Genomic DNA, 23,341 nt, shown 5'->3' on the forward strand with positions numbered 1-23,341 from the left:
ACCTCTGCCATGGGCAGGGACACCTTCCTGTCCAAGCTGGCCTTGGGCACTGCCAGGGATGGAGCAGCCACAGCTGCTCTGGGCAGCTTGTGCCAGATCTCAGCACCCGCAGAGGGAGGAATTTCTTCTGTCTGTGTGATTTAAAGCTACCTGATCTGGCTTGAAGCCATTCCCCCTTGTCCTGTTGCTACACGTCCTTGGCAAATGCCCCTCTCCATTTTTCTTGTAGGCTGCCCCGGGCTGCTGCAAGAGGCTCTAAGGTGTCCCCAGAGCCTTCTCCTGACCCAGCTGAACAACCCATCTCTCTCAGCCTGTCTCCACAGGAGAGGTGCTCCATTTCTCCAGATCCATTCCTGCTCACACCTCTCTTTACAGCTCAGTGGCTTACAAGACTCACAGTCTTTCAATTAGTTTAGCACATCTGTTATGCTCCTGTTAACCCTGAGTGCAGTGGCTGTGCTTGAGCACTTTACTCCAAATGCTCCTGGTGTACCTTACTCCAAATCTTCCCCCGTGTGGTGCACAGGAGTGATTTACAGCCCCTGCAGATAAACCCCAGTCACCTTTAACCTGGCTGCTCCCAGAGCAAACTGGTGGCAGCCCTGCAGGTGAGCCCAAGCAGTGCTGGCTGTGTCTGCAGCCTGTGCTGTGTTTGTGGTGGCTCCTGAGCTCTGCCCCAGTGCCCTGCATGCCCTGCCAGGCTGTGCTGGGGTGCAGCTCCAGAGGCTGAGGGCACGGCCAGTGCTCACTGGGCTCTGGCAGATGGGGAAGAAAACAATGAGGACTAAAACTTTGCTGCAGAATAACAATGAATTGTGGCACAATAGGTGTTCCCTGTCAGACCTTTTGCCTTGATTCTCAAGAGTGACACTAAAGGTCAATAAAACAGGTCTAGGAGTATTTTGTGCTCTTTGAATATACAGTCTTTACAGTAATTATAAATGTGTGCATTGCCTATTGCAATTAATGGCACAGGAGCCTGAGGTACCAGTAATGGAGCTGAGAATAAGTTATCTTTTACCTCTATCTGTGTGATGAAGATTTCTGAGACACCTCAGAAGCACTGCACAGGAGTAAACTGTACTCTTGTTTGCCTGCTTGGGTGCTGCTGTGAATTCTCTCACTGGCTCCTCTTACCTGGCACTGTTCTGATTCCTGGCAAGGGAGAACTGTTTCCATGCAAGGTGTGGCTCAACTCCCACACTGGTGGGCATTCATGCCTCATCCCACTCATGACCCACGAGCTACATGAGGGGTCCTTTGCTGCAAAGCCAAATATCCTGCAGGTGCTGTAGAGTATAGCACCTGCTGCTCTCTCCTTTTGTTGTAACAAACTTGATTTCCAAAGCCAATTTATCTTCTATGACCTGATCTTTGCTGATTTTACTAGACTCCATATTTTCCCATTTACTTTCCTTTTATTTCCCCCCTTCACTGCTACTTTAATTTCCAAGTTTTTCTCTTCAATCTCTGTTCTACCCACTACTTCTCTCTCAAGTATCCACTCTGCAAAAAGTCTGAGTCCATATCCCATCCACAGGCCTAGAGAAGCAGCCATTCTGAAAGCAGTGTGTGTGCAGAGCAGTTTCTGCAAACTCTGCCAATCCTACTTACAGTAAGATAACAAAAAAATGGGACTTTAAATCCCTACAGCCTTGTGTGGAGATACTTTGGTGGATCTGCAAGCATGGCCTATATGCTTTGCAAATGTTGAGACTCTTACCCCAGTGTAGTGGTTTTGGTTTGTTAATTTTAGATTTTTTATTTTTGAGATTTCTTAACTAATGTGTTGATGAGTGTGGTTAATTACTAAGGTACTTACTTCTTGCTGTGAGATAGGATTAAGAGAAAGGTAAAGCAGATTTAAAACTTTAAAAGGGTATAAAGAAAATTTTATTAAAAGTTAGTAAAGAAAAAAAGTACTAAGAATCAAAACAAACTTTTTAGAATACTTCTCCCCTCACAACTTTTTCTTTTTTACTGACAATGTAAAGAAACAAGACTTAAGATTTCTAGTTAGTTTGCTACCTTTAAAATAGTTTTTTAGTTTACTTAGGGAGAGAAGTATCTCTTTCTAAAGTTATGGAGACTTCTCCACAAGAGGAAAAAACAGTTCTCTTATGGCTCTTAATTTTGCCACACCTGGAGAACCCTGCCATTGTGAAGTCTTTCCTATTTTTACAAGTCTTTTTACAGGTTGTTGATGGGCTATGTTGACTTATGGGGTATTGTTTTAAAGAAGCACTGTTTAAAAGCACAAGTTCTTATTATCAATTTCTAAAATCATCTTTATCCCTGGGAACAGACATCTTCTTTTCTTGGAAGTACAGGACTACTTTTTTCTTTTTCTCTGTTCATACTTCTCATGGAATTACAGTTACTTTAACATCTGCTTATCTTAGCATGGAGGTTTTTGCTTGATATTAACTTGGAACAATTTCATCTCCCTATAGTTTCATGTTATGGAAAAAAAAAGCTTTTTCTCTACAGCTTACAAGAAAATTTCAGCCTTAAGATCAAAGCATCTTCTCCTTTCTCTTATCTGAGACTTAACTTTTTCTTCACTGACTTCAATGTCTTTATGTTGTTCTTTTATATGTTTGTATCTTGTTCCTTTCACTTGAGAGAAGATTAAACCACTAAAAGAATTAACATTACACTTAAAACTTACTAATAGTCACCTAACCCACCAGTAACTTGCAGTAGAAGCTGCAGCTGGGCTGTGTCAAGATTAGCTTCATAGTTAGTCTTTAGTTTTCTCTGTGTTCCATTCCAGCTGCACTCTACACAAGCTGCAAAGATCTCTAGTCTCAGGCACGCTAAAGAGAAAGGACTTAACAGCAAAATCTTGACAGCTGTGGCCAGTCCTGCTCCAGCTAGGGCTCCCAGCCTCTCCTCCCACCTTCCTACCTAATACTACTAAAATCCAACCCAACCAAAGCCGGGCCAATAAAAAAGAAACTGTCAAACAGTCCCAAAAAAAGAAAAAGAACCCAGCCCACAACAGAACCAACTAGCCCGGCCCAGCCAAGACAAAGGCTGGGGCTGAGGCTGCCACCTCCTCACCAATTACGAAAAACAAAATGTTCTTGGGATTTTTTATCTTTTATTTTTGTGTGCTTCACAAAAACATGTCCAGCTTCTCAGCAATTTAAAAAACTGTCAGTTACTCAAAAAGTTTTATATTACTTCTCTAAATTTTCTTCCCATTCTAAACCACAACACTCAGTGACAGACTTGTGTCACAAAAGGACAGTGCTACATACCTGGGGAGTACAATTCTTGAATCCCGTCTGGTATTAAATTTAAGAGATTTTGCAGCTTGCCCTCAATCAGTGAATAATGCATAAGTCAAAGGTCAATGAAAAAAATCCTGCCACAAGGTGACCTTTGCCTCTTTGTACTGTAATAAACTGCTACCAGTCCGGATTTCAATAGCTGAAAAAAATAGACAAATATCACAGCCCCTGCTGAGAATTCAATTAAACTACAGGATATACAACTTAGAGCTAGAGCCTCTGAAGCTTGGACAGCTTTAGCACATGCTAAAGAAATAGTGTGAATCTCACCTCAGGAGACAAGAGCATCACAGTACTTCTCTCTACACAGAAATGAGTAAGATCATCTGACATTTTCCACTGTGATTTATTTCTAGTGCTGGCCTGTGTTAGGAAGTCAATTCAACTGCACTTCTCTGCATACAGAAGATGAGCATGTATTCTGTGCACACCCAAACAACACTGCCTATTCAAGGGTTTGTGCAAGGAAGGTTTAGCATGACTATTTTGAAATTATATTCCCCTCACACAACAAAGGAGGTAAACCAAAGAAGCAGGGACAGATGCTTAGGAGAAAGTTCTGCTTACCAAAACAGTCTCACCCAGCTCCTGAATTCAGCCTGGCACCCTACTCCTTCCAGTTAAGTAATTTGGAAAGAGGGGATGGGTAGCTAGTTGCTGTAGGACATTACTAGCCATGAAGAATTTCAAATTCTTCCAGAGATATAGAGGGGAGCTGAAGGGAGGGGGAACTGATGTTCATTGCCCTGTAGGATCTGTGGAGCTGCAGCACTGCTGCGAGGCACCAGTGTGACCAGGAATGGCTGGGATAGCTGGAGCAGCCTGAGAGCCAGGTACAGGAGACAAAGACATGGCAGAGAAGTGATTGGCAACTCTGCCATGAGGAGTCCAAGCCTTGTTCTTGGCAGCCCAAGCACCAAGGTGGGGGCCCTGGAGCGGCCCTGGGACACACCCAGTGCTGGCAATGAGCTGTGAGCCAGTGCAAACAGGAACAGTGGCACTGACTGGTGGCACAGGGGACAGCCTGGAGCACAGAGAGAAGCACTGGGGAAAAGACAGAAATACGAATCCTTGTAGGGGATCTACAACTAAATACAAAAGCAGAGAATTGTGGGTACTGAAAAATTTTTCTCCCTTTTCTAACATTTGGGAGGAGTCTTAATTCCAGTACTATTACAGATTAAGTACCATCCTGTCTCAGCTGTAAAACCAACTGACAAAGCAGAACATTCTGTAGTTTCACCTTCTTTCCACAGAGGACATTTCTGTATTTACACCACACCAAAGTTTCTGTACCTCCAATAAACTTGGCATCAAGAGAGTCTTACTCACAAATTGGGTCTTCATTGATTTCACTTTATTAAAACAACGTTGCTGCTACATTCTCTCTTCAGTCATGGAGGAGTGTCAGAAGAACCTGAGTATTGTGGAAATTTGGTAGCTGTATTTGACAAGTCAGGATTAACTGGAATTATTACAGTGAATAATTTCAGGTATGACAGCAATGAAGAAAAGGTGAGGAAAATGCAATTTTATCCTCAAATATACTTCAATTAATTTTTAAAATATCCTAATAGCTTGCATATTGTGTGCATGTTTAGACTGTAAACTATAACTCTAATTTAAGCTTCTTGTTTTGTGTGCTTTTGTTATTTGCCTTTTCAAGGATTACTTTTTTCCAGAATTCTACCTTCTTTTCTTTCAACTTTCTGTCTTTCTTCTGTTGTAGACTTATCTGCAAGTATTCTTCATTTAGGTTGTAAGATGGCCATTCAACCAGACCCTCTCCATTAGGATTTCTGTAAGCAGGAGGAAAGAAGAGTGAGTGCCCTTTTCAGTCACAGGGGAATTCAATCACACAAGTTAAGACTGAATCAATAAACCAGCCAATTCCCCGTGGAGTCAGTGAAAAGCAGCAATATCTGTCATGAATTTCATGATTCGTACCCATTTCGAGCAAAGTTAGCCCAGTACTTCATTAGAGTTCTGCTGAGGGTCTTCTCTTCCTCTGTAACTTCACCTGAAAGACAAAATACAGATTAGTTACTCTGTGTGGCAGAAATCAAGACATTGCTGCTACAGCAGCAGCATTTCCCTGTGTGAATATGCTGTAACAGTTTGGCAATTGCAACAGAAACACCCCACTGGCCAACATCACTACTACAGCAAGCATCAGAGGATTTCAGCACTCCTCAAAAACCACTTGCATCACTACCCTACTGTAGAAATCAGGGAATTTGGGAATAAGGAAATAAGGTGATGTGCCAGTAACCCTCCAGGAAATCAGAGCAGAACAAAACCCCCCCATGTGTTCTGCATCCCAGTACAACTCCAGGAATGGGCCACAGGGCTGTGTTTCTTGGATCCCATTCTAGTTTTGTGGGACTGAAATTCTCCCTAATATCAGAGCATGACTAGGCAAAGATTTCTTCATTCTCACACAAGATGGTGCACTCCATTTCTCAGCACTTCAAGAGTATTTCTTTAAATACAGTTACACATAAGCTCACTGTATCACTAGGTGAGAATTATTTCAGTTCCTGTGTGTTTTTAATTATAAATGCATCTCAATATACTAAGAAAAATGTTTGGTATCTTAAAGCCCTTGATAAATTCAGGAAAAGAGGAAAAGAGCTGTTCAGTGTTTCTTAGTGCCAAAGGTATGTAAGTAAAATAAAAATGCCAAAAGAAAAAGGCTCTGGTAACGGATTAACAAAGGGCTTTGCAACATAGCTGGATAGCTCCAAAGAAGCAAAAGGAAATACTTTCACTTATGTAGGCCTTGACCAGACTATGAACTACTGTGCAAATCACAAAAATAAAAGCAGAAAAAACCCCAGTTAATTCACTTAAGCAGAATTTTTGTGTCTCTGTCAAAATAAGAACTGTTCCTAATCTGTCCCACAGGAAAGAAAATACTTCATGCTGAGTATTACTGTCTTAGGCACATGTAAGCAAAAGATATTGCTGGATTAATAATGTTCCTTAGGAAGTGGCATCATGTTTCTTAACTGTTCAGTGATTGGCAGATTCATTGGGCATATAACAATGTGGGATTCTGCCAGAAGGGATTTCTATAATCCCATGGAAATTTTGGGAATACACCCTTAATCCTCCCTCAGTGGACTGGTTCCATTTGAATAAATGCTCAAGTATTAATTGAACTGTGAGACAAAACAGACATAACCATGAGATCTTCACACAGAAGATGAAACCCTGGAATTCCAAGCCTTGCTCTGAACACAGCTGGAATAACTTGCTGCAAAAGAAGCCAAGTCCCCCATTCTCTGGAGCCTGACAGCCTGTGGGATTCCCTGAAAGGAGGAGACACTGGCCTAAACTCCTCAGGCATAGTAGAGATCCTGGATTTCCTCTTCCCAAGCACTCTGGAAGTTTAATTGACTTTTCCTTCAATTTCATTTTCAGCCAAAACCATTTGGCAAATTCATGCACAGTGCTGGGATAATGACAGTGAATTTTCTAGCAAATATCCTATTTGCTGAATTGCTGACAAGATGTGGTACTGACTGTGCTTCAGACCAAGCAAACTGTAAAGAAGATGGAGAAGATGGTTAAATGCATAAAACCAATTCTGCCAGGAGAAAGGGTTATGGCTTGATCTCACTGCCAATATATGCACCTTAATGTGAAGAAAATTAATTAAACAGTGAATAGAAAAATGCCAGGGTTACAGGACTCATTCATGAGTGAATGGTGTCTGTTCCTTACTGCGGAGCTGGATGTCCCCAGCCAGAAACGGCCCCCCAAAGACAAAACCAACTTCATCCCCGTGGTCAGCCTTCACATAGTCGGGTTTGCTATCCCGGAATGCACTGGCCCGGTGCTGGAACTCAAAGAAGTATGTAGGAGCTCCAGACTCTGCAAGACATAACATACAGGGAGTTACAGAAGAGATAAATAAACTGCAGCTGTCATCAGCTGTTCAAAATACTACTTTAAAAAATAAGCTTTTTACTGGGCACGTTTCTAGTGTAATTGTTACATTCAAATATGTACTTTTACTTTTAATGCAAAATTAAGAACTTGGCACTTGCACAAAAAAAATTGGAAGATCCACCCTAAGATAATGTGCAGAAAACAAAATATCAAATTATTTCCACTTTTGAGTATCATGGCATGGCTTGCCTACACCTACACACCAGAAAATTTACAGACCACAGAGCTGAGGATTTCCCAAGTAGCCATGGGCCAAAGGACGAAGGTTGCTTTGATATGTTTTAATTTTTAAGCCTGTATATTTCAGTTAGTAAATATTTACCTGTGTTATCATCTCTGCTCTCAATATATTGTGATTATGAGCACCTTTACACAGAGATAAGGGACTGTACACAGCCCTGCAGACCTGTATCATTCCTCATGTTCCCAGTGGGAGTCTCAAGAAGGGCTGCCTACATATGACAGGATTTGTGTCTGCATCATTTGATCCAGCCTGCAGTAGGAGGTTTGAGTGTCCCACTGCTGCTGATCAGCTTACCCCTGTGATAATTCAGTGCTTTAATGGCTGGCATGACAATTGCCATGTCCCCCAGCAGGTCCACGAATCCATCTCGTAGCTCTGCAGGGTCCTCTGTGTCTCCCAGATATTCATCTAAGATCATGGGCAGAAAATCTGAGGGTACATCCTAAGAGACAAGAAGCAAACAGACAAAAAATCACTGTCTGAATTAGTAGCTAAAATTGCCGTCTTAAACTTCAGAGATTCTGCAAAGGCACAATTGTCCAGGACAGCAGCCATGTTGATGGGAAACAAAATCTATTCATGCTTTTTGTAGGCAAATATCAAACAAACCAACCACTTCAGGTGAAATTTGCCCCAGATTTATTTGGGTTAAAACTCTACAGCAATAAGTGTAGATCCAGCAATTTCTCCTGACAATATCTTCAGCTTCTGTGAGAAGAGAGATGAGAATCACAAAAGTAAATTCTCAGTTCTTGAAAGATTTATGGACCATTAGACAAGAGGACAAAACCAATGGGATCTCCAAACACAGTGTAAATTTTCAGGATTAGAATTTGCTGGTTGAAAGATGAACCTCAAAACTAGGAGTGCAAAATAACTACGTTAAAAGCTACATTTAATGTAAACATACTGAAAAATATACCTTGAAACTCTCTAAGCAGGAGATTAGCCATGAGATACCTTAACATGAGGGAAGCTATTGCAGTAATCCCACAAATATGTAAGATAAAAGTATTGTTTGAGGTCTAGAATGAAAAAGCTATTTTCCCAAATTCCAGGCCTGACTTCTGTGTAATCCATACACCCTGGTCCTGTCAATTTTGCTGGGATTATCCCCAAGCCTACCATGACCTCAGTACAATATGACTCGAGCAGTGAGACCCAAATCTGTTGCATACATGAAAAAAGAAAATTCACTTCTCAAATTAGATTAGTGCAGCAGTACTTACAATCATTGGTAGAAAAACCTCTACAGTTGAGGCAATTGATTTTCTATCTCCTATTTCCCTCAAACTTGTCATTTTTGATGTCTGTACAGAGGAAAAAAAAAACCCCAATGTTATTAGCATTCGTTATTAGCATACCTTTCAGTGTCTCATGATTTTAAACATTGAAACTACATTACTCCATTAATTCTTACTACTGGTGTTTATTTTTAAAGCATCATATCATATGCAAAAGTGCAGCACAATGCAGCAGCTGTCTTAAAAAGCATGTATTTATTGCAGTAAATGTTGTCTTGGTGAAGGTTACTACAAAAAACACTCCTAATACATAGTTTATCCTTAAATCAACATTAAGAAACTTGTAAGACTAGAAAACATGAGAGCAGAGTTGAAGCAAAAAGCTGCTTCTCTCTCACAGGATTATTTTCATTCTGTTGGGGGAGATCTTGAGTCACTGGCAGTCTGTCTCTAGTCCAATTGTCTGAGACCTTTGAAATAAGGATAAAGCCGTGTTCTTCCTCTTTTTAATGCTCTTTTACAGCATGACATAAATTTTTTCTGTCTGCAAAATAAATTCAAACAGATTGTTCTTCTGGGACTTACAACCAGAGACAGTTGCTTCATAGATTCAGAACAAATGCTTGGTACTACACAAAGGAACCTGAATATTTTGGAAATAAAAGAAAGGGACAATAAAGGTGAGGACACAAATCCACCTCCTGCAGTTTTTGTGCTCTGAGAGCATTTGCTCATGTTTTAGAGTTACCCATTGAGTTCTTATGAGAAAGGAGAATGGGCTGGATACCTGCATTGTCCCCTCACTCTGCCCCAGATGAATTTTCAAATGAAAGCTCTTGCTGCAGGGTGGTAATGATACCAAGGGGAAGCTGGTCTGGGTGATCAGTGGCACATTTTTAAGCACACTGTGTATCAACCCTGACTACTGAGCCTTGTGGGGGAAAGGATTCGTTTTATTTGCCTTTCAGTAATAAGTCCTTTATTGTTGCATTCTTTTCCCTCTCTCTGCCTGGATGAGGGATTGAAATTGTAGGATAAGAAAACATAGTACAAAATTGATGTTCCAACTGATGTGTCCATGCAGTTTAAGCTGCAGGAGAAGCCTCTCTCACCCTCTTGTGATGCAGTGGTTCTGGGTCACTGCAGAGCCATGATGCAAGCAGTATTTACCTTGTATGTATTTCCAACAATGCAAAGACTTGTCCTTTCACTTAACACAAACATTAGAAACACATTAAAAATAAAGAATAAAATCACCGATCTAATATTCCAGCCAAATTCATTGTTGGTGACTCCTATCATGAACGGGACTGCATTGAATTCTTTTGCAGCCAGTATCTCTTCAGGTGGCTTATGAAGAAACACTCCATCCAAAACTAAGGGTAGAAATGAGATTTCCTGAAGGAAGAGAAAAAAAAAAGATCAAATCAGTAGTTAATAGTAATTCCAATTTTTCCTTCAAATCATGCCAGATGTCCACATTAAATGTCCTCATTGCAAAAAAGGGCTTTAAGAAATTCAGGTATCTACAGCCACTGTAGATACAGCCACATAAATTTAGTTTGGCACAGGAGTATCAAATGCAGGCCTGGCTGGGTCAAGATGTAGAGGAATGTAATGGATTCCTCATCCTGTGCTGTTCTGACATTAAAACACAGGGATGCTCAGACCTTGCTCACAACTTCACAGGCGCTGTGACACTGCCAAACGTCCAGAAAGAACTGATGTGTGAAATTACTTCAACATTTAGGGAGTATTTTAACAAAAGATAAGAAAAATCAACTTTGGAAGGGACCATCAATGAACTCTGATCAGAGGCTGAGCTAAAGTTTTGCAAGAGAGCCATTAAAAAGTTTTGTTGCCATGAAGCCTCACCTACCTTGCTCTTAAGGACCATGTGCTCTGCTTCCTGCTGCCTCAAGCACTTCAGCAGGGAGAGGGAACTGCTTGTCTCACACTTGAAGACACTGGCAATTTTCTGAAAATTATCAACAAAGACAAGCACTGTTATAAAATCATTATACACGCTGCTGTATAATGATTTATACAGCATTATACAGTATATAATACAGCTTGTTAGTGGCAGATTTAAGTGAGCTTATAGATCTTTGAGTACTTTATTTTACTAGAAATGCTACAGTTAGATCACAAAGTGAAATCACTGTGTTGTACTTCTCTTTCTTGTTGTATTTCCATTCACTGTCTTTTCAAACTTTGCTGTAGAGATAATACAAGCTTGTAGAATAAAGCAGATAAGGAAAGAAAACTCAGAAACATTTACATTATTACTATCTGGCATGACAGGAAAAGATATTAAAAGGAACTTATAGAAAGTGATTTTATTGTAAGTTTGGTTTTTTTTTTTTTTGCTGTTTTATATTTAATTAATTTACTTCACATAAAGGCCCTCCTTAAAGGGCTGTAGATTAATAAAAAACTGAATTCTTCTTCTGGAGTCTTGTTAAGCTTTCCATAATAAATGCCACAGTTACTGTGTAGAGTACAGTGGATATAAAAATGGACATTTGCCTAGCTTGGCATTTGTGTGACTGAAAATGCCTTTGTCAGCCCACGACTGTTACAATCATACAGCTGTCCAATCTATTTCTAACACCAACCAGACCAAAATCAAACAGGAGTGCTGCAACAATAAACTGGATCAACTTTCTCGCACAGTATACAATGACATTTTCCCCTTTTCTTTCTTAAACAAATTATCACATAGAAGTATCCCTTAGATATCCTTATATATCCTTTATACTTCAGTATCCTTTAGATATCCTGGATAGATATTTAGTATTCTTCTACCCATAGGAAAAGCCGATTTTAGGCTATAAAGACCTTTAATACAAAACAATAAGCTTACCTCAAGATCTGTTGAAAGATGTAAATTTTTACTGGGGGGAATTATGACTCCACTCTCTGATATTGCTTTATGAAAGAGACCCTTAGATAAAGGAGATAACACCTGCCAAGAAGGGAAGAACAAAAAGTATTTATTCTCCATTAACATCCTTACCTTACAACTTAATGCTAGTTATGGTCTATTAACTCATGGATTCAGTTGGGAATTATACATCTTTATTTGCTGTATCTCCAGATTTAGCCCAATGTGCTGTTAAACTTAGGGTCAAAAACCAGATTAAGCATGAAATGTTACATTAATTAAGCTTTTAAAGACTTTTATTTTTATCTACTATATACCTACATGTGCAAAAACAGAGCAAGCTCCTGCAGATATCCCGAAGAGAGTGACAGATGCTGGGTCTCCACCAAAGTGCTCAATATTTCCTTGGACCCACCGAAGAGCAGCGACCTGATCCAGGTACGCCCAGTTCCCGCGGGCGTGCTCGTCACCAGTGCTGACAGGAAAGCAGCAGAGCCACCCCTCAGTGACAGTGACAGTGCCACAGCAGAGGCCACCTCAGCAATCCTGTTTGCTGCAAAGGGACCTACAGACCCCACGGGCACAGCTCAGCCCCTGCCCACCCCGGCTCAGGCACATCCCTGGCCTTGGCTCCACCACAGGCTTTGCTTTACACAGCAGTGTCGGAACTCAAAATGTCCCTTAGACATTTTTAGAGGTTCCAGGCCTTGGTCAGAAGCATTTTAGACCCTGGCAAGCAGCTGGAAGCAGCTGTGATCTTGAGTTTGAACCATGGAATGAATTACCAACTTTAAAGGTGGAACAAGCAGTCACAGAGGGTTAGATGGTATAGTAAAAGTAGTCACAAATTAGAGGGTAAAATTTTTTAGTATTGTACAGGGGGGTTTTAACACCTGTACAGGGGGGTTTTACTTTGTACAGGGGGGTCAGGAGTTCTAAGATGGAGGAAAGTGGGCCTGATCCTATTCTTCCTCCTTCTTCTTCCTTGCCTCCATGTTCTTGGTGATGTTGGCATTTTTCTATTGGTTTAGGCTGGGGACACACTGTTCAACGTAGATGATAGATATTGGCACATTATTGTAAATATAGTACACGTAATTTCTGGTATATAATGTTTGTACCATCCCACTGAGGGGCAGAGCCCCACACGCTGCCCTGCAGGACAGACCTGCGGCAGGGCAGCAGAACTTGTTATAGATAAGCAAAAATAAACAACCTTGAAAACAGCACAGACAAACTATGGCTTCTTCTTTGGCAACGGGGCAGAAAGACAGAGACTTTCTACAATCTCGGAATCACCAATACCCACAGATTCCGACACAGCAGAGGATGGGAGCAAAGGCCAGAACAAACATCCTGCCCAGCATCAAGTAATTAGGCTGCAATCACATAACCATGCAGGTGGAATGTACAGACATTTCTTGGTGTTCTGAAGTCCTGATGTCAGTGAATTTTGTACATTTAAACCGCTCTAACAGTGGGAAGCTGATATAGAAGTTCAGCACATTTAGCAAACAGAACTACCCATGCTTTAAACATGACAGCAAGTACTTTGTAAAAAGTGAAATAAGTGTTCTTACTTGAAGTATCCAAGGAGTCCCAGTCTGTACTGAATTAATACCACCACAACATTCTCGTAGGCTGACAGTGCAGAGCCATCATACCGAGCAGCACCACCAAATATAAAATTGCCTCCATGGATCCACACCATTACCTTGGAAACAAAAGGGCAAGACACACCTTAACGCGCTGGTTTGCAGATTTCACTTGAAAAAGAAAAACAACGTCAGATAATTAGGAACACCAAATCACTGAAGCACGATGGCTGCTGAATTTCAGATTGGTGATCTTGGAATTTTACATGCTAATATTATTTCTGCTTGTGCAGCATCACATTTTCAAAAGCAATTAACTCTCTTAGGAGCAATCATTACTTGCAAGCTTTATAAATCACAAGTTTGTTCAGTGGTTTACATACAGGTAACTTGTCCTTCTTGCTTGAGCCAGCGGGGCTGTAAACACTGAGATACAAACAGTCCTCAGACGTTTGGAATGCAAGGTGCTTTTCTTTAAAGTTTTTTTCAGCTATTTTCAACAGGGACAGATCTTGAGGACAGCTTCACCAAGGAAAAAAAAAAAAAAAGCACAATTATTAGTACTAAACCTACAATAGCATCAAAGTAACAACAGTAGAGAAAACACATTTCTTAGGCTCCCAGCTGAATCCCCACAGGGTGCTTGAATTTTGTGTTATCTATAATCACTGAGAGGTACAGCCTGTAAAAGCACATCTCCACACCTGTACTAGAAATACTCCAGCACCAAATACCAACTCCTCAGCAGGAGCAGCCTCTGCACCCCAATACACACAACTCTGCAGCACGGGCAGCTCCTGGCTACAAATGAACTGCTCTCACAGCGGTGGGTAAGAAGTTGCATCTCTCACACCACTCCAGGGTTCAGGCGGTTCAGGTGGAGAAAACCTCAAGGATCCAAGAGGGGCTTTTGCAAAAGGAATTCCAAGGAAAACATTTACAAGCTTGTCTGTGCCCTTCACGCTTGTCTGTGTTCCTTTGAGCCGTCCAAGTGCAATAGTCACCTCTGGCTCAGCACCACTCTGTCCTGAGTAACATAAAAGATAAAAAATAAGAAATTAAATTGCATCTTCATAATTATATCTCACAGACTTTTCCATTAAGTATTTTTTAACTGACTGTTTAATTTAGAAAATTTCAGTTTACTTCTTTCAATTTTGTTCAGTTTTCATTTTGCTTTGGTGCAGTGACAGACACCCCCTGCCAGTTATATCTGGAGCCATGTAGGGCAGGATATTGTCACTATACAAGAGCAAATTTCAGAGCAAACAGCAAAACCATTTGCTAAATCTATCATTCAACAAGATCTTAAAAATATTTTGCTTAAAGAATTCACAAATGTTGCTGCTTTCTACTTTTTAAAAAAGACAGAAAACTTTATTTTCATTAAATCATCTCAAGACCAGTAATTTTTGCATCATGAAGGCATTTTTGCAGATTGGTGGCCAAGGCACAAGAGATTTACCGCCTTCGTTAAAACCATGGGAAGTGGGTGCAGCGGCTTCCCCAGCAGCAGCAGCAGCAGCAGCAGCAAGTCGCGGGGCTCACCTTCTGTCCCGCACACGAGGAACAAGGCTACGCTACAAAACACGGCGCAAAGCGACGCGATCGGGCTCGCAGGAGACATTTTCAGCCCCGCTGGGGCTCCCGGGGACTCTCTCCGCTTTTATGCGGAACAGGAGGGGACAAAGGTCCCAGCGAGGGCACTCGGGGCACGGAGCGCGGCCGGCAGGGAACGCCTCCAGAGGGGCGAAGGCAAACGGGAGTGTGCCGGACCCCGAGAGCGGCACAGCCCGATTGATCATCGACACGGCCCCTGATTGATTATCGGCACGGCCCCTGATTGATCATCGGCACGGCCCCTGACAGATTATCGGCACGGCCTCGACAGCCGGCACAGCCCCGACTGATTATCGGCACGGCCCCTGACTGATGATCGGCGCGGCCCCGAGAGCCGGCACAGCCCCTGATTGATCATCGACACGGCCCCTGACTGATGATCGGCGCGGCCCCGAGAGCCGGCACAGCCCCTGATTGATCATCGACACGGCCCCTGACTGATTATCGGCACGGCCCCTAATTGATCATCGACACGGCCTCCAGAGCCGGCACAGCCCCGACTGATTATCGGCACGGCCCCTGATTGATTATCGGCACGGCCCCGAGAGCGGCACAGCCCGATTGATCATCGGCACGGCCCCTGACTGATTATCGGCACGGCCCCTGACTGATTATCGACACGGCCCCGAGAGCGGCACAGCCCGATTGATCATCGACACGGCCCCTGATTGATTATCGGCACGGCCCCTGATTGATTATCGACACGGCCCCTGATTGATCATCGACACGGCCTCGAGAGCCGGCACAGCCCCGATTGATCATCGACACGGCCCCTGATTGATTATCGGCACGGCCCCTGATTGATTATCGACATGGCCTCGACAGCCGGCACAGCCCCGATTGATTATCGACACGGCCCCTGGTTGATTATCGACACGGCCCCTGATTGATGACCGGCACGGCCCCGAGAGCCGGCACAGCCCCTGACTGATTATCGGGACAGCCCCCCCATCACCCGCACAGCCCCTGATCGATCACCGGCACAGCCCCGATCACCGGCACGGCCCCGATCACCGGCACGGCCCCTGATCGATCACCCGCACGGCCCCGATCGACCACCGGCACGGCCCCTGATCGATCACCGGCACGGCCCCTGATCGATCACCCGCACGGCCCCTGATCGATCACCGGCACGGCCCCTGATCGATCACCGGCACGGCCCCTGATCGATCACCGGCACGGCCCCATCTCCCCCCGCGCTCCCCGGTGCCGGCGATGCCCGGCGCCGCCCGGCAGGCGCAGCGGGAGCGCCGATCGCAGCTCATTCACCGGCTGTCAGTGCCCCCGGCACAGAAACAGGGCGAGTCTGAACACACTTCAGAGCTTAAATACTATGAAGTTCTTTAAAACCCTCTTAAAACAACAAAAGTATCACCAAAACACCACGACAAGCAAAACAAAGCAACAAAAACCCCTAATCCGCCCTCCGCCCCTCAACAACAGGGACGAGAGATTACAATAACTAAAAAGTAACAATAGAAAAATAAGAAAACCAAATCAAAATAGTTAATACTTGCCTTAATCCCCTTTTAGAGGTGTGTATGAAGCCAAAGCATGTCATTGCTACACTCTGCCACTCCAGTTTAAATTTGCGTGGGGCTCTTTTGTTTGACTTATCAAAGCAGAGAACAGATAAACAACTCGCATGGGAGCATCCTCGGCGGCGCCAGGCCCAGCCCGGAGCTGGGCGGACACTGAAGTGTGTGTGCGTGAGTGTGTCTGTGTGTGTGTCTGTGTGTGTGTCTGTGTGTGTGTGTGTGTCTGTATGTCTGTGCATGTGTGTGTGCGTGTCTGTATGTCTGTGCATGCGTGTGTGCGTGTCTGTATGTCTGTGCATGCGTGTGTGTGTGTGTGTGTGTGTGTGTGTGTGTGTGTGTGTGTGTGTGTGTGTGTGTCCCAGTGGGGGACACCGCGCCGCCGACTCCATTGGCTTCCAGCTCCCGGTGAGCCCGGCAGCCCCGCTCGGCCCCGGTGAGCCCGGCAGCCCCGCTCGGCCCCGGTGAGCCCGGCAGCCCCGCCCCGCTGCCGCCCCGCCCCGCCCGCTGCCGGCCGGCCCCGCGGGGCGGTGCCATCGCTCTCCGGGCTGTTCCGGTGCGGGCGGTTCCGCTGCCGGTGCCGCCATGGTGGGCCCGGGCGCGGCGCCGCTGGAGAACGCGAACCCGCTCATCTACCGCCGCTCCGGGGAGCGCCCCGTCACCGCCCGCGAGGAGGACGATGAGCTGCCCGACGCCATCGACGACCGGGAGATCTTCGATATCCTGCGGGAGCGGCGGGCAGGGCCGGGCCGGGCCGGGCCGGGCGGGGCGGGCGGGCCGGGGCGGGCAGCGCCGCTTTCCTTAACCCGCACATCTCATCCGCTCCATCAATGACCCCGAGCACCCGCTCACCCTGGAGGAGCTGAACGTCGTCGAGGAAGCGCGAGTGAAAGTGAGATCCCGCCGGGATGTGCTGCCTCAGCCGTCCGATAGAATATATAATATATAATATATAATATATAATATATAATATATAATATATAATATATAATATATAATATATAATATGTAATATGTAATATATAATATGTAATATATATACATAATATAATATAATATATAATATAATATAATATAATATAATATAATATAATATGGTATAGTATAATATAGTATCGTATCATATCATATCATATAACAATATATATTGTAATATTATATTATAATATAATATGTGTAATATAATATTATATTATTATAATGCCATATATATACTATAATATATTATAAATATTATATTATAATATAATACAATATATATAATATATTATAATATCATATATATGAAAATATTATATCTATATTATGTTATATTATATATATTATATAATATAGTAATATAATATTATTTATTGTATGTTATATTATATAATATATATAATATATTATAATATCATATATATGATATTTATATTATATTATATCATATTAGATAGTAATATTATTTATTGTATATGTTATATTATATTATATTATATTACAATATTAAAATATTGTATTGATTATTGTATTATATATTATGTTATTATATAATAAGATATAATATTTGAATATATAATAAATTAACAATATAATATTTAAGTATAGAATATTTAAATATAGAATATTTAAATGCATGTACAATAGTTATAATTCTAATGATCACATTGCAATATCATATTTTAATATATTTAATATATTGAACATAATACTTGTAGATTAGTAATTTATAAGATTTGAATAGATTTCTAGTATTTTCTAGTATGTAACTATGTTTACGGTAGCACTAAAGCTAGCACTGCAGTGGCAGTGGGCGCTGTGGGTGCCAGCAGCTGTGCCCGCAGGTGAACGATGCCCAGAGCACGGTGTCGGTGGAGTTCACGCCCACCATCCCCCACTGCAGCATGGCCACCCTCATCGGCCTCTCCATCAAGGTCAAGCTGCTCCGCTCTCTGCCCGACAGGTTCAAGGTGAGCAGTCAAAGCAAAAGAAAGGGTAGTGTTTGGGAAAAAAAAATTAAAAGGTAAAAAAAAAAAAGAAAAGCTAAGCAGCTTACAGTGAGAAATAACTAGAGCTTTTTTCATTTGTGGTGTGAGGGGTGCTGCAGGAAGCAGAGAGGGCAGTGGGTGAAATACCAGTGTGCAGTTCTGGGGGTTGCCATGGGCCAGGGGCAGTCACTGCAGTGATCTGCAGCACAGCAGGAGGGGAGCTCTCACCCGTGTCTGAAGCAGGTTTAACCGTGTGCAAATGCAGAATGCTCTGCAATTGTACACTTCTGTTTTATTCTGTTATACAGAGTAATTGATAGTGGCAAGAATGTCCTTTCTCTCTTCTTTTTTTTGCTATTTCATTTATATTAGTTTGAACTTAATGTTCCAATGCTTTGTTTGACTCATCCCGTTTCTTTCGTGCTGCTGTTTCAGCTGGATGTTCATATAACACCAGGAACACATGCCTCTGAGCACGCAGGTAAGAGTTTTAGTCCTCTCTCGTGTGGTCTTCATATTTGTTTTAATCCTGAAAATTAGTGAGGAGAGAGATTCCCACAGCTCAGTGTGTGGGACTTTGTGTGCGTCAGATTCTGGGGGATGTTCCACAACAGAACAGGGAGTGTCACTTAGACTGTGCTGCAGTGTTCTGTGCACATCTCCTCGGGCAGCCTGTGCTCTCAGACAGTCACTGGTGATTTGCCTGAGCACTGGGAACAGGGGAGGAAACAGGGATTTTTTGTGTCAGGCCCATGGAGCAGCTCCTGCTGCTGAATGCCAGAGAGGCTCTGCCCTGCGACAGCAGCTGGGGGTGCCCTGGGCATCCCCACCCCTGCAGCACCCCTGCAGCACCCCTGCAGCACCCCTGCAGCGTGAGGACATCGAGTCCCAGTGTCCTGACTGGTTTCTTGTGGGTTTTTTCCTGCACAGTTAATAAACAGCTCGCTGATAAGGAACGTGTGGCAGCTGCTTTGGAAAACTGTCACCTGCTGGAAGTGGTGAATCAGTGTTTGTCTGCTCGGTCATGATTGCCTGGTGAGGAAATCATTGGTGTTCTGATCTACTAAACTAGTTTTGTATATATGCGGTGATGTTACAATTTATATAAAACTGTGAGCAAAATAAAATCACTTAAATTCTCTTGAGGAAATGTTTCTTTGGTCTTTTAAAAAATACTGTGTGGGGAGTTAGCTTACAGACAGCTACAAAAATATAATAAAAATTGGCTTTTTAATTGTATGAGTAATTGCATAGGTACAATTTTCCATTAAACATTTTTTTCAACCTGTTTTTAACTGGTTTCTCACTATTAAAAATAAGTTATAAACTGCATTTTAGAAGTGGATTTTGCACACTGCACTTCACAAGTACACCAAGATAACTTTTAGGTAAAATCTTTACATTCCTGTGACAGTTTCAGACTGTTAATACAGTTTCACTTTCAGACATCACAAGTTGTACGAGCTGGTGTGTGCAGAGTTGGAGGACATTTAGCAGTAAGTGTCCACACTTCCAAATCATGTCTGATTTTAATTATCTTACCTTAGAATAGCCAAATGTGGAGGGCTCTTTAGACCTGTGTAAAACATGATTTATTTTTAATTACTGCTTCATTGTGGCAGGTAATAGAGTATCTTTGAAGGAGGTGTTGTTTGTGCACCTGCAATACAGGAGTCATTACCAGTTCTCAGTATGAGCAGCCCAGCAGGCTCTGCTGAAAGATTGTCCTGGCAGTGTTTGACAGCTAAAGCACAAGTTTTGCTCTAAGTGCTTTGAGATTTAATGCTAAAACTCAACTTATTCTTCTGGTTCCATTTGGGAACTGTGGCATTCACTAAACTGTTGTCTTTGGTAGACATTGACAGTAGAAAAACTCATTAAGAATTCATTTGAATTTTTGTAAAGGATGTCTCTAGTCTTGGACCACACAGAAAAATAACAACCTGTTGAGAAATCCTGCTGGGTATTTTGGTACATGCACCCATTGGAATGTGGCCTTCTTTGCCATCAGTTATCTGGAAAATAAGAAATACTTTCTAAAAATACAGGTTGTGCTCACCAGTTTGATGGCAGTGCTTTGCGCTCCAGGAGCATTTTCCCTGGGAGGGTCTCAGATGCTGTTTGAAAAGGGTGAAGCTTATGGACATTGTGTGAAGCTCAGCCTGGCAGTCCAGTCGAGTGCTCCAAGTGTGATGTCCAAAGTCACACAGCAGAGCAAGAGAGGAACAAAGCCAGACCTTCCCAGTCCAGAGCTGAGCCTCCCTGCCTGCACAGGGCTGCAGAAAGCTCTGCAGCAGCCTCAGCCTGCTCGTGTGGCTCAGCAGCCTTTGAATGGGCAGTGCTGCTGGGATGTATGAATGAAACTGCAAATAAAGACAGTATTTATGTAATGTTAATATTGGGCAAGGAACAGAACAACCCAGCTTTGCTCTGCCTCTTATTGAGTCACTGAACTGATTAGTTCTGACATTGCCAGCATTTGCACCACAGATGAAACTCCAGCCATGGTAATGCATGCAGGCAGCTCCCAGGCACCACACTTGGGTGGTTTGATTTTGTTTTCTGGTTTTTGGTGGCTTTTTACAAAGAAAATAAATTTTGCCCCCAGATTTTGGGGAAGAAAGAAATGCAAGCACGTGCCAGGGGGAATACAGGAGGATGACTAAGCTGCCAACAGATTGCTTCAACCTGCACTCCAAACAGAGAAGGGATCAGTAAATGGTGCTTTGCTGAAGCTCTCTGCTTGGCTTTCATCACTACATAATACTAGTGCTAAATAATTTATTGGGATGTTGGCACTTGCCTTATGAAGCACACTGTGTACAGCAGCCCTGGGGATGCACTTTGGACCATTTGCCTTCTCAGAGAAGCAATAGAATGTGTTTGATGGTTTGCATTTATAGTTAATAGTTGAGGGATGACTTCCCAGTAAGGGGAATCTGCTGTGGATTTTCAAACCTGAGGTCTGACTTCTGTTATTTAGGGATGGAGAATCTGATTACTTTAGGTCTGGTGTGTTTGTTTAAGTGATGTGGATGTTGTATTTATCATAGAACCAACCACAGTGGCTTTGCTGAAGGCCCAGGCCCTCCTGTCCAGGCTCCTTCAGCTCTGTACTTGCTGATAATGTACCACCAGTTCTGGTGGAAACCTTCCATCCTGCTGTTGAAGATCATTAGCTGGTTCCTATTGCATGGAGACAAAGTGGGAGAAGAAAACACTAATTTGTTAGAAATATTTCCTTTAAAATGTTTATTAGGCCAAAATGGCACCCCTAAATTTAGCCTCTGGAATGCTTTGTAATAGGACACATTCCATGAGAAACTATGACCCTTTGGAGCAGCTGTGTTGAATCCAAACAGCCTCATTCAAGTCCAGGAAAAATGCCAGGAGCAGACATCAGGGCAGAGTCTTCCAGGGGTGGCTGGATGGCATTCCCCACTCCCAGTGTGCTCCCAGGGCAGCTGGATGGCATTGCCAGTGTGCTCCCAGGGCAGCTGGATGGCATTCCCCACTCCCAGTGCTCCCAGGGCAGCTGGATGGCATTCCCAGTGTGCTCCCAGGGCAGCTGTCTGTGCTGTCCCTGCCCTGGGGGAGCACTGACAGTCCCTCTGCTCCCACCGTGTCCCTCTGCCGTGCCAGTGTCTGAACCTGCTGCAGCCCCTGCATCCCCAGGCTCAGCAGTGGCAGGGAAGCAGCTCAGCAGCTTTGTGTCCAAAGATGCAGCTGAACTGTCCATGGAAGAGCTTCACCACTGCATGGCATTGTTTCTTTTGGCCCTGGGTGGAGCAGTGTGTGCCACACACTGGAAATGTTAATTAATAAAAGCTATTTCAGTATTCTGGCCGTGCTCAAGAGTGATGTATCTGCGTCAATAGAGGGCTTTGATTAAGATCTTCCTCTGCAGCTTTGATTTATAAATTCTGTGTTTTACAAGTTTTTTATAGCTGTTAAAAGCATTTCTTTTTGGCCTGTCAAGCAGAGATCTGGACCACTTTCCCTTCCTTTACCAAATGGGCTGTTTGGCATAAATACAGACTGAAGAAGTAGCAGTCAGTGTTCTTCCATAGGCAAAAGAGAAGTTTGTAGTAAAAAATCTCTCTGATGTTACTAATTAACAGCAAAGAGAACCAAAGTAGGGAAAGTTGAGGTGTGTTTGAGTTTGCTGGTCTCACAGCCATTTGCCAGCAACATTCAATAGCACATAAAATTTTCATTCCACAAAATGCTAAATATACAGGGCATTTTTACAAAATGTGCAAATAGCAGAGAGCCCTCATTTTATCCAACACACTTCAGTACCTGCAGAAGACATTCTGTCATCCTCTGAGACCTTTTTACCTATCTCTTATTATCAATTCACACATTTATTATTTTATGTCCTACCTCTAAAGAGCTTTTGCTTGCACACAAGTTATTTCCATTCCTTAACTTCTCTTTTGTGGATCTAGGGAACAGCCCTGTCTGCAGTGATGAAGACATCCTGATTCTTAGGATGGATGAAACCCTGCTCTCCCAGTTTAATTCTAGCACTGCTCAGGGTCTCTGCCCAGCCTGGCACCCTGTCTTGGTTTGCAAAGACAGGAGTCTGTGAAGGAAGGCAAAAGCCTCCTGTGAAATGGAAAAGGTAAACCCTCTCCCTCCAAATTACCACAATTTAAAAAAAGGCTCTCAGGCAAAGATATGGGAATGGGATTAACAGTTCTTTACTGGGAGCAAAACTAACTAAATAAAAAATAATAAAAATGTAATTAGTACAAACAAAACTAGTGATGGAGTCAGAAACCTGACACCCTGAGGAGTCAGGGTGTTGGTAATAGTGCAGTTAAATGGTGGCTGCTCCTCCTGGAGTGGCAGATGAAATGCTGCTGGAGCTGTGATTCTGTAGAAGGGTGGAGTTTTCTCTGAAGGTCTGGGGATGGAGTAGATGGGCCTGGTCTTCCTCTGGGGATCCAGCAGAGATCTGCTTCTCTGGGAATCCAGCAAAGGGCTG

At 43.1% G+C, this 23,341-nt stretch overlaps 2 protein-coding genes across 3 annotated transcripts; one reads left to right on the forward strand and one right to left on the reverse strand.

The window, feature by feature from the left end:
• Window positions 1-4,634: 4,634 nt before the first annotated feature.
• Window positions 4,635-15,019, reverse strand: LOC100223441 (fatty acyl-CoA hydrolase precursor, medium chain). Its single transcript, XM_030282277.4, has 13 exons — window positions 14,775-15,019; window positions 14,049-14,253; window positions 13,610-13,748; window positions 13,212-13,345; window positions 11,953-12,106; window positions 11,611-11,712; window positions 10,624-10,722; window positions 10,002-10,142; window positions 8,730-8,810; window positions 7,795-7,942; window positions 7,029-7,178; window positions 5,247-5,319; window positions 4,635-5,098 (listed from the first exon to the last, which is right to left on the reverse strand). Exons 1-13 carry the CDS (start codon window positions 14,851-14,853, stop codon window positions 4,909-4,911), a joined length of 1,695 nt encoding a protein of 564 aa, XP_030138137.4. The 5' UTR covers window positions 14,854-15,019; the 3' UTR covers window positions 4,635-4,908.
• A 1,769-nt stretch (window positions 15,020-16,788) lies between these two features.
• On the forward strand, window positions 16,789-19,498 carry CIAO2B (cytosolic iron-sulfur assembly component 2B). Of its 2 annotated transcripts, none has more exons than XM_030282355.4 (5): window positions 16,789-17,099; window positions 17,194-17,273; window positions 18,205-18,330; window positions 18,784-18,829; window positions 19,279-19,498. In XM_030282355.4, exons 1-5 carry the CDS (start codon window positions 16,967-16,969, stop codon window positions 19,374-19,376), a joined length of 483 nt encoding a protein of 160 aa, XP_030138215.4. In that variant the 5' UTR covers window positions 16,789-16,966; the 3' UTR covers window positions 19,377-19,498. The 2 variants fall into 2 exon arrangements, with proteins under 2 accessions (XP_030138215.4, XP_072790398.1); XM_072934297.1 differs by having other exon boundaries at window positions 16,888-17,099; window positions 18,165-18,330.
• The last annotated feature ends 3,843 nt before the right edge of the window (window positions 19,499-23,341 follow it).

The sequence above is a fragment of the Taeniopygia guttata genome, chromosome 11 (assembly GCF_048771995.1).
Source record: "Taeniopygia guttata chromosome 11, bTaeGut7.mat, whole genome shotgun sequence".
NCBI classification, from domain to species: Eukaryota; Metazoa; Chordata; class Aves; order Passeriformes; family Estrildidae; genus Taeniopygia; species Taeniopygia guttata.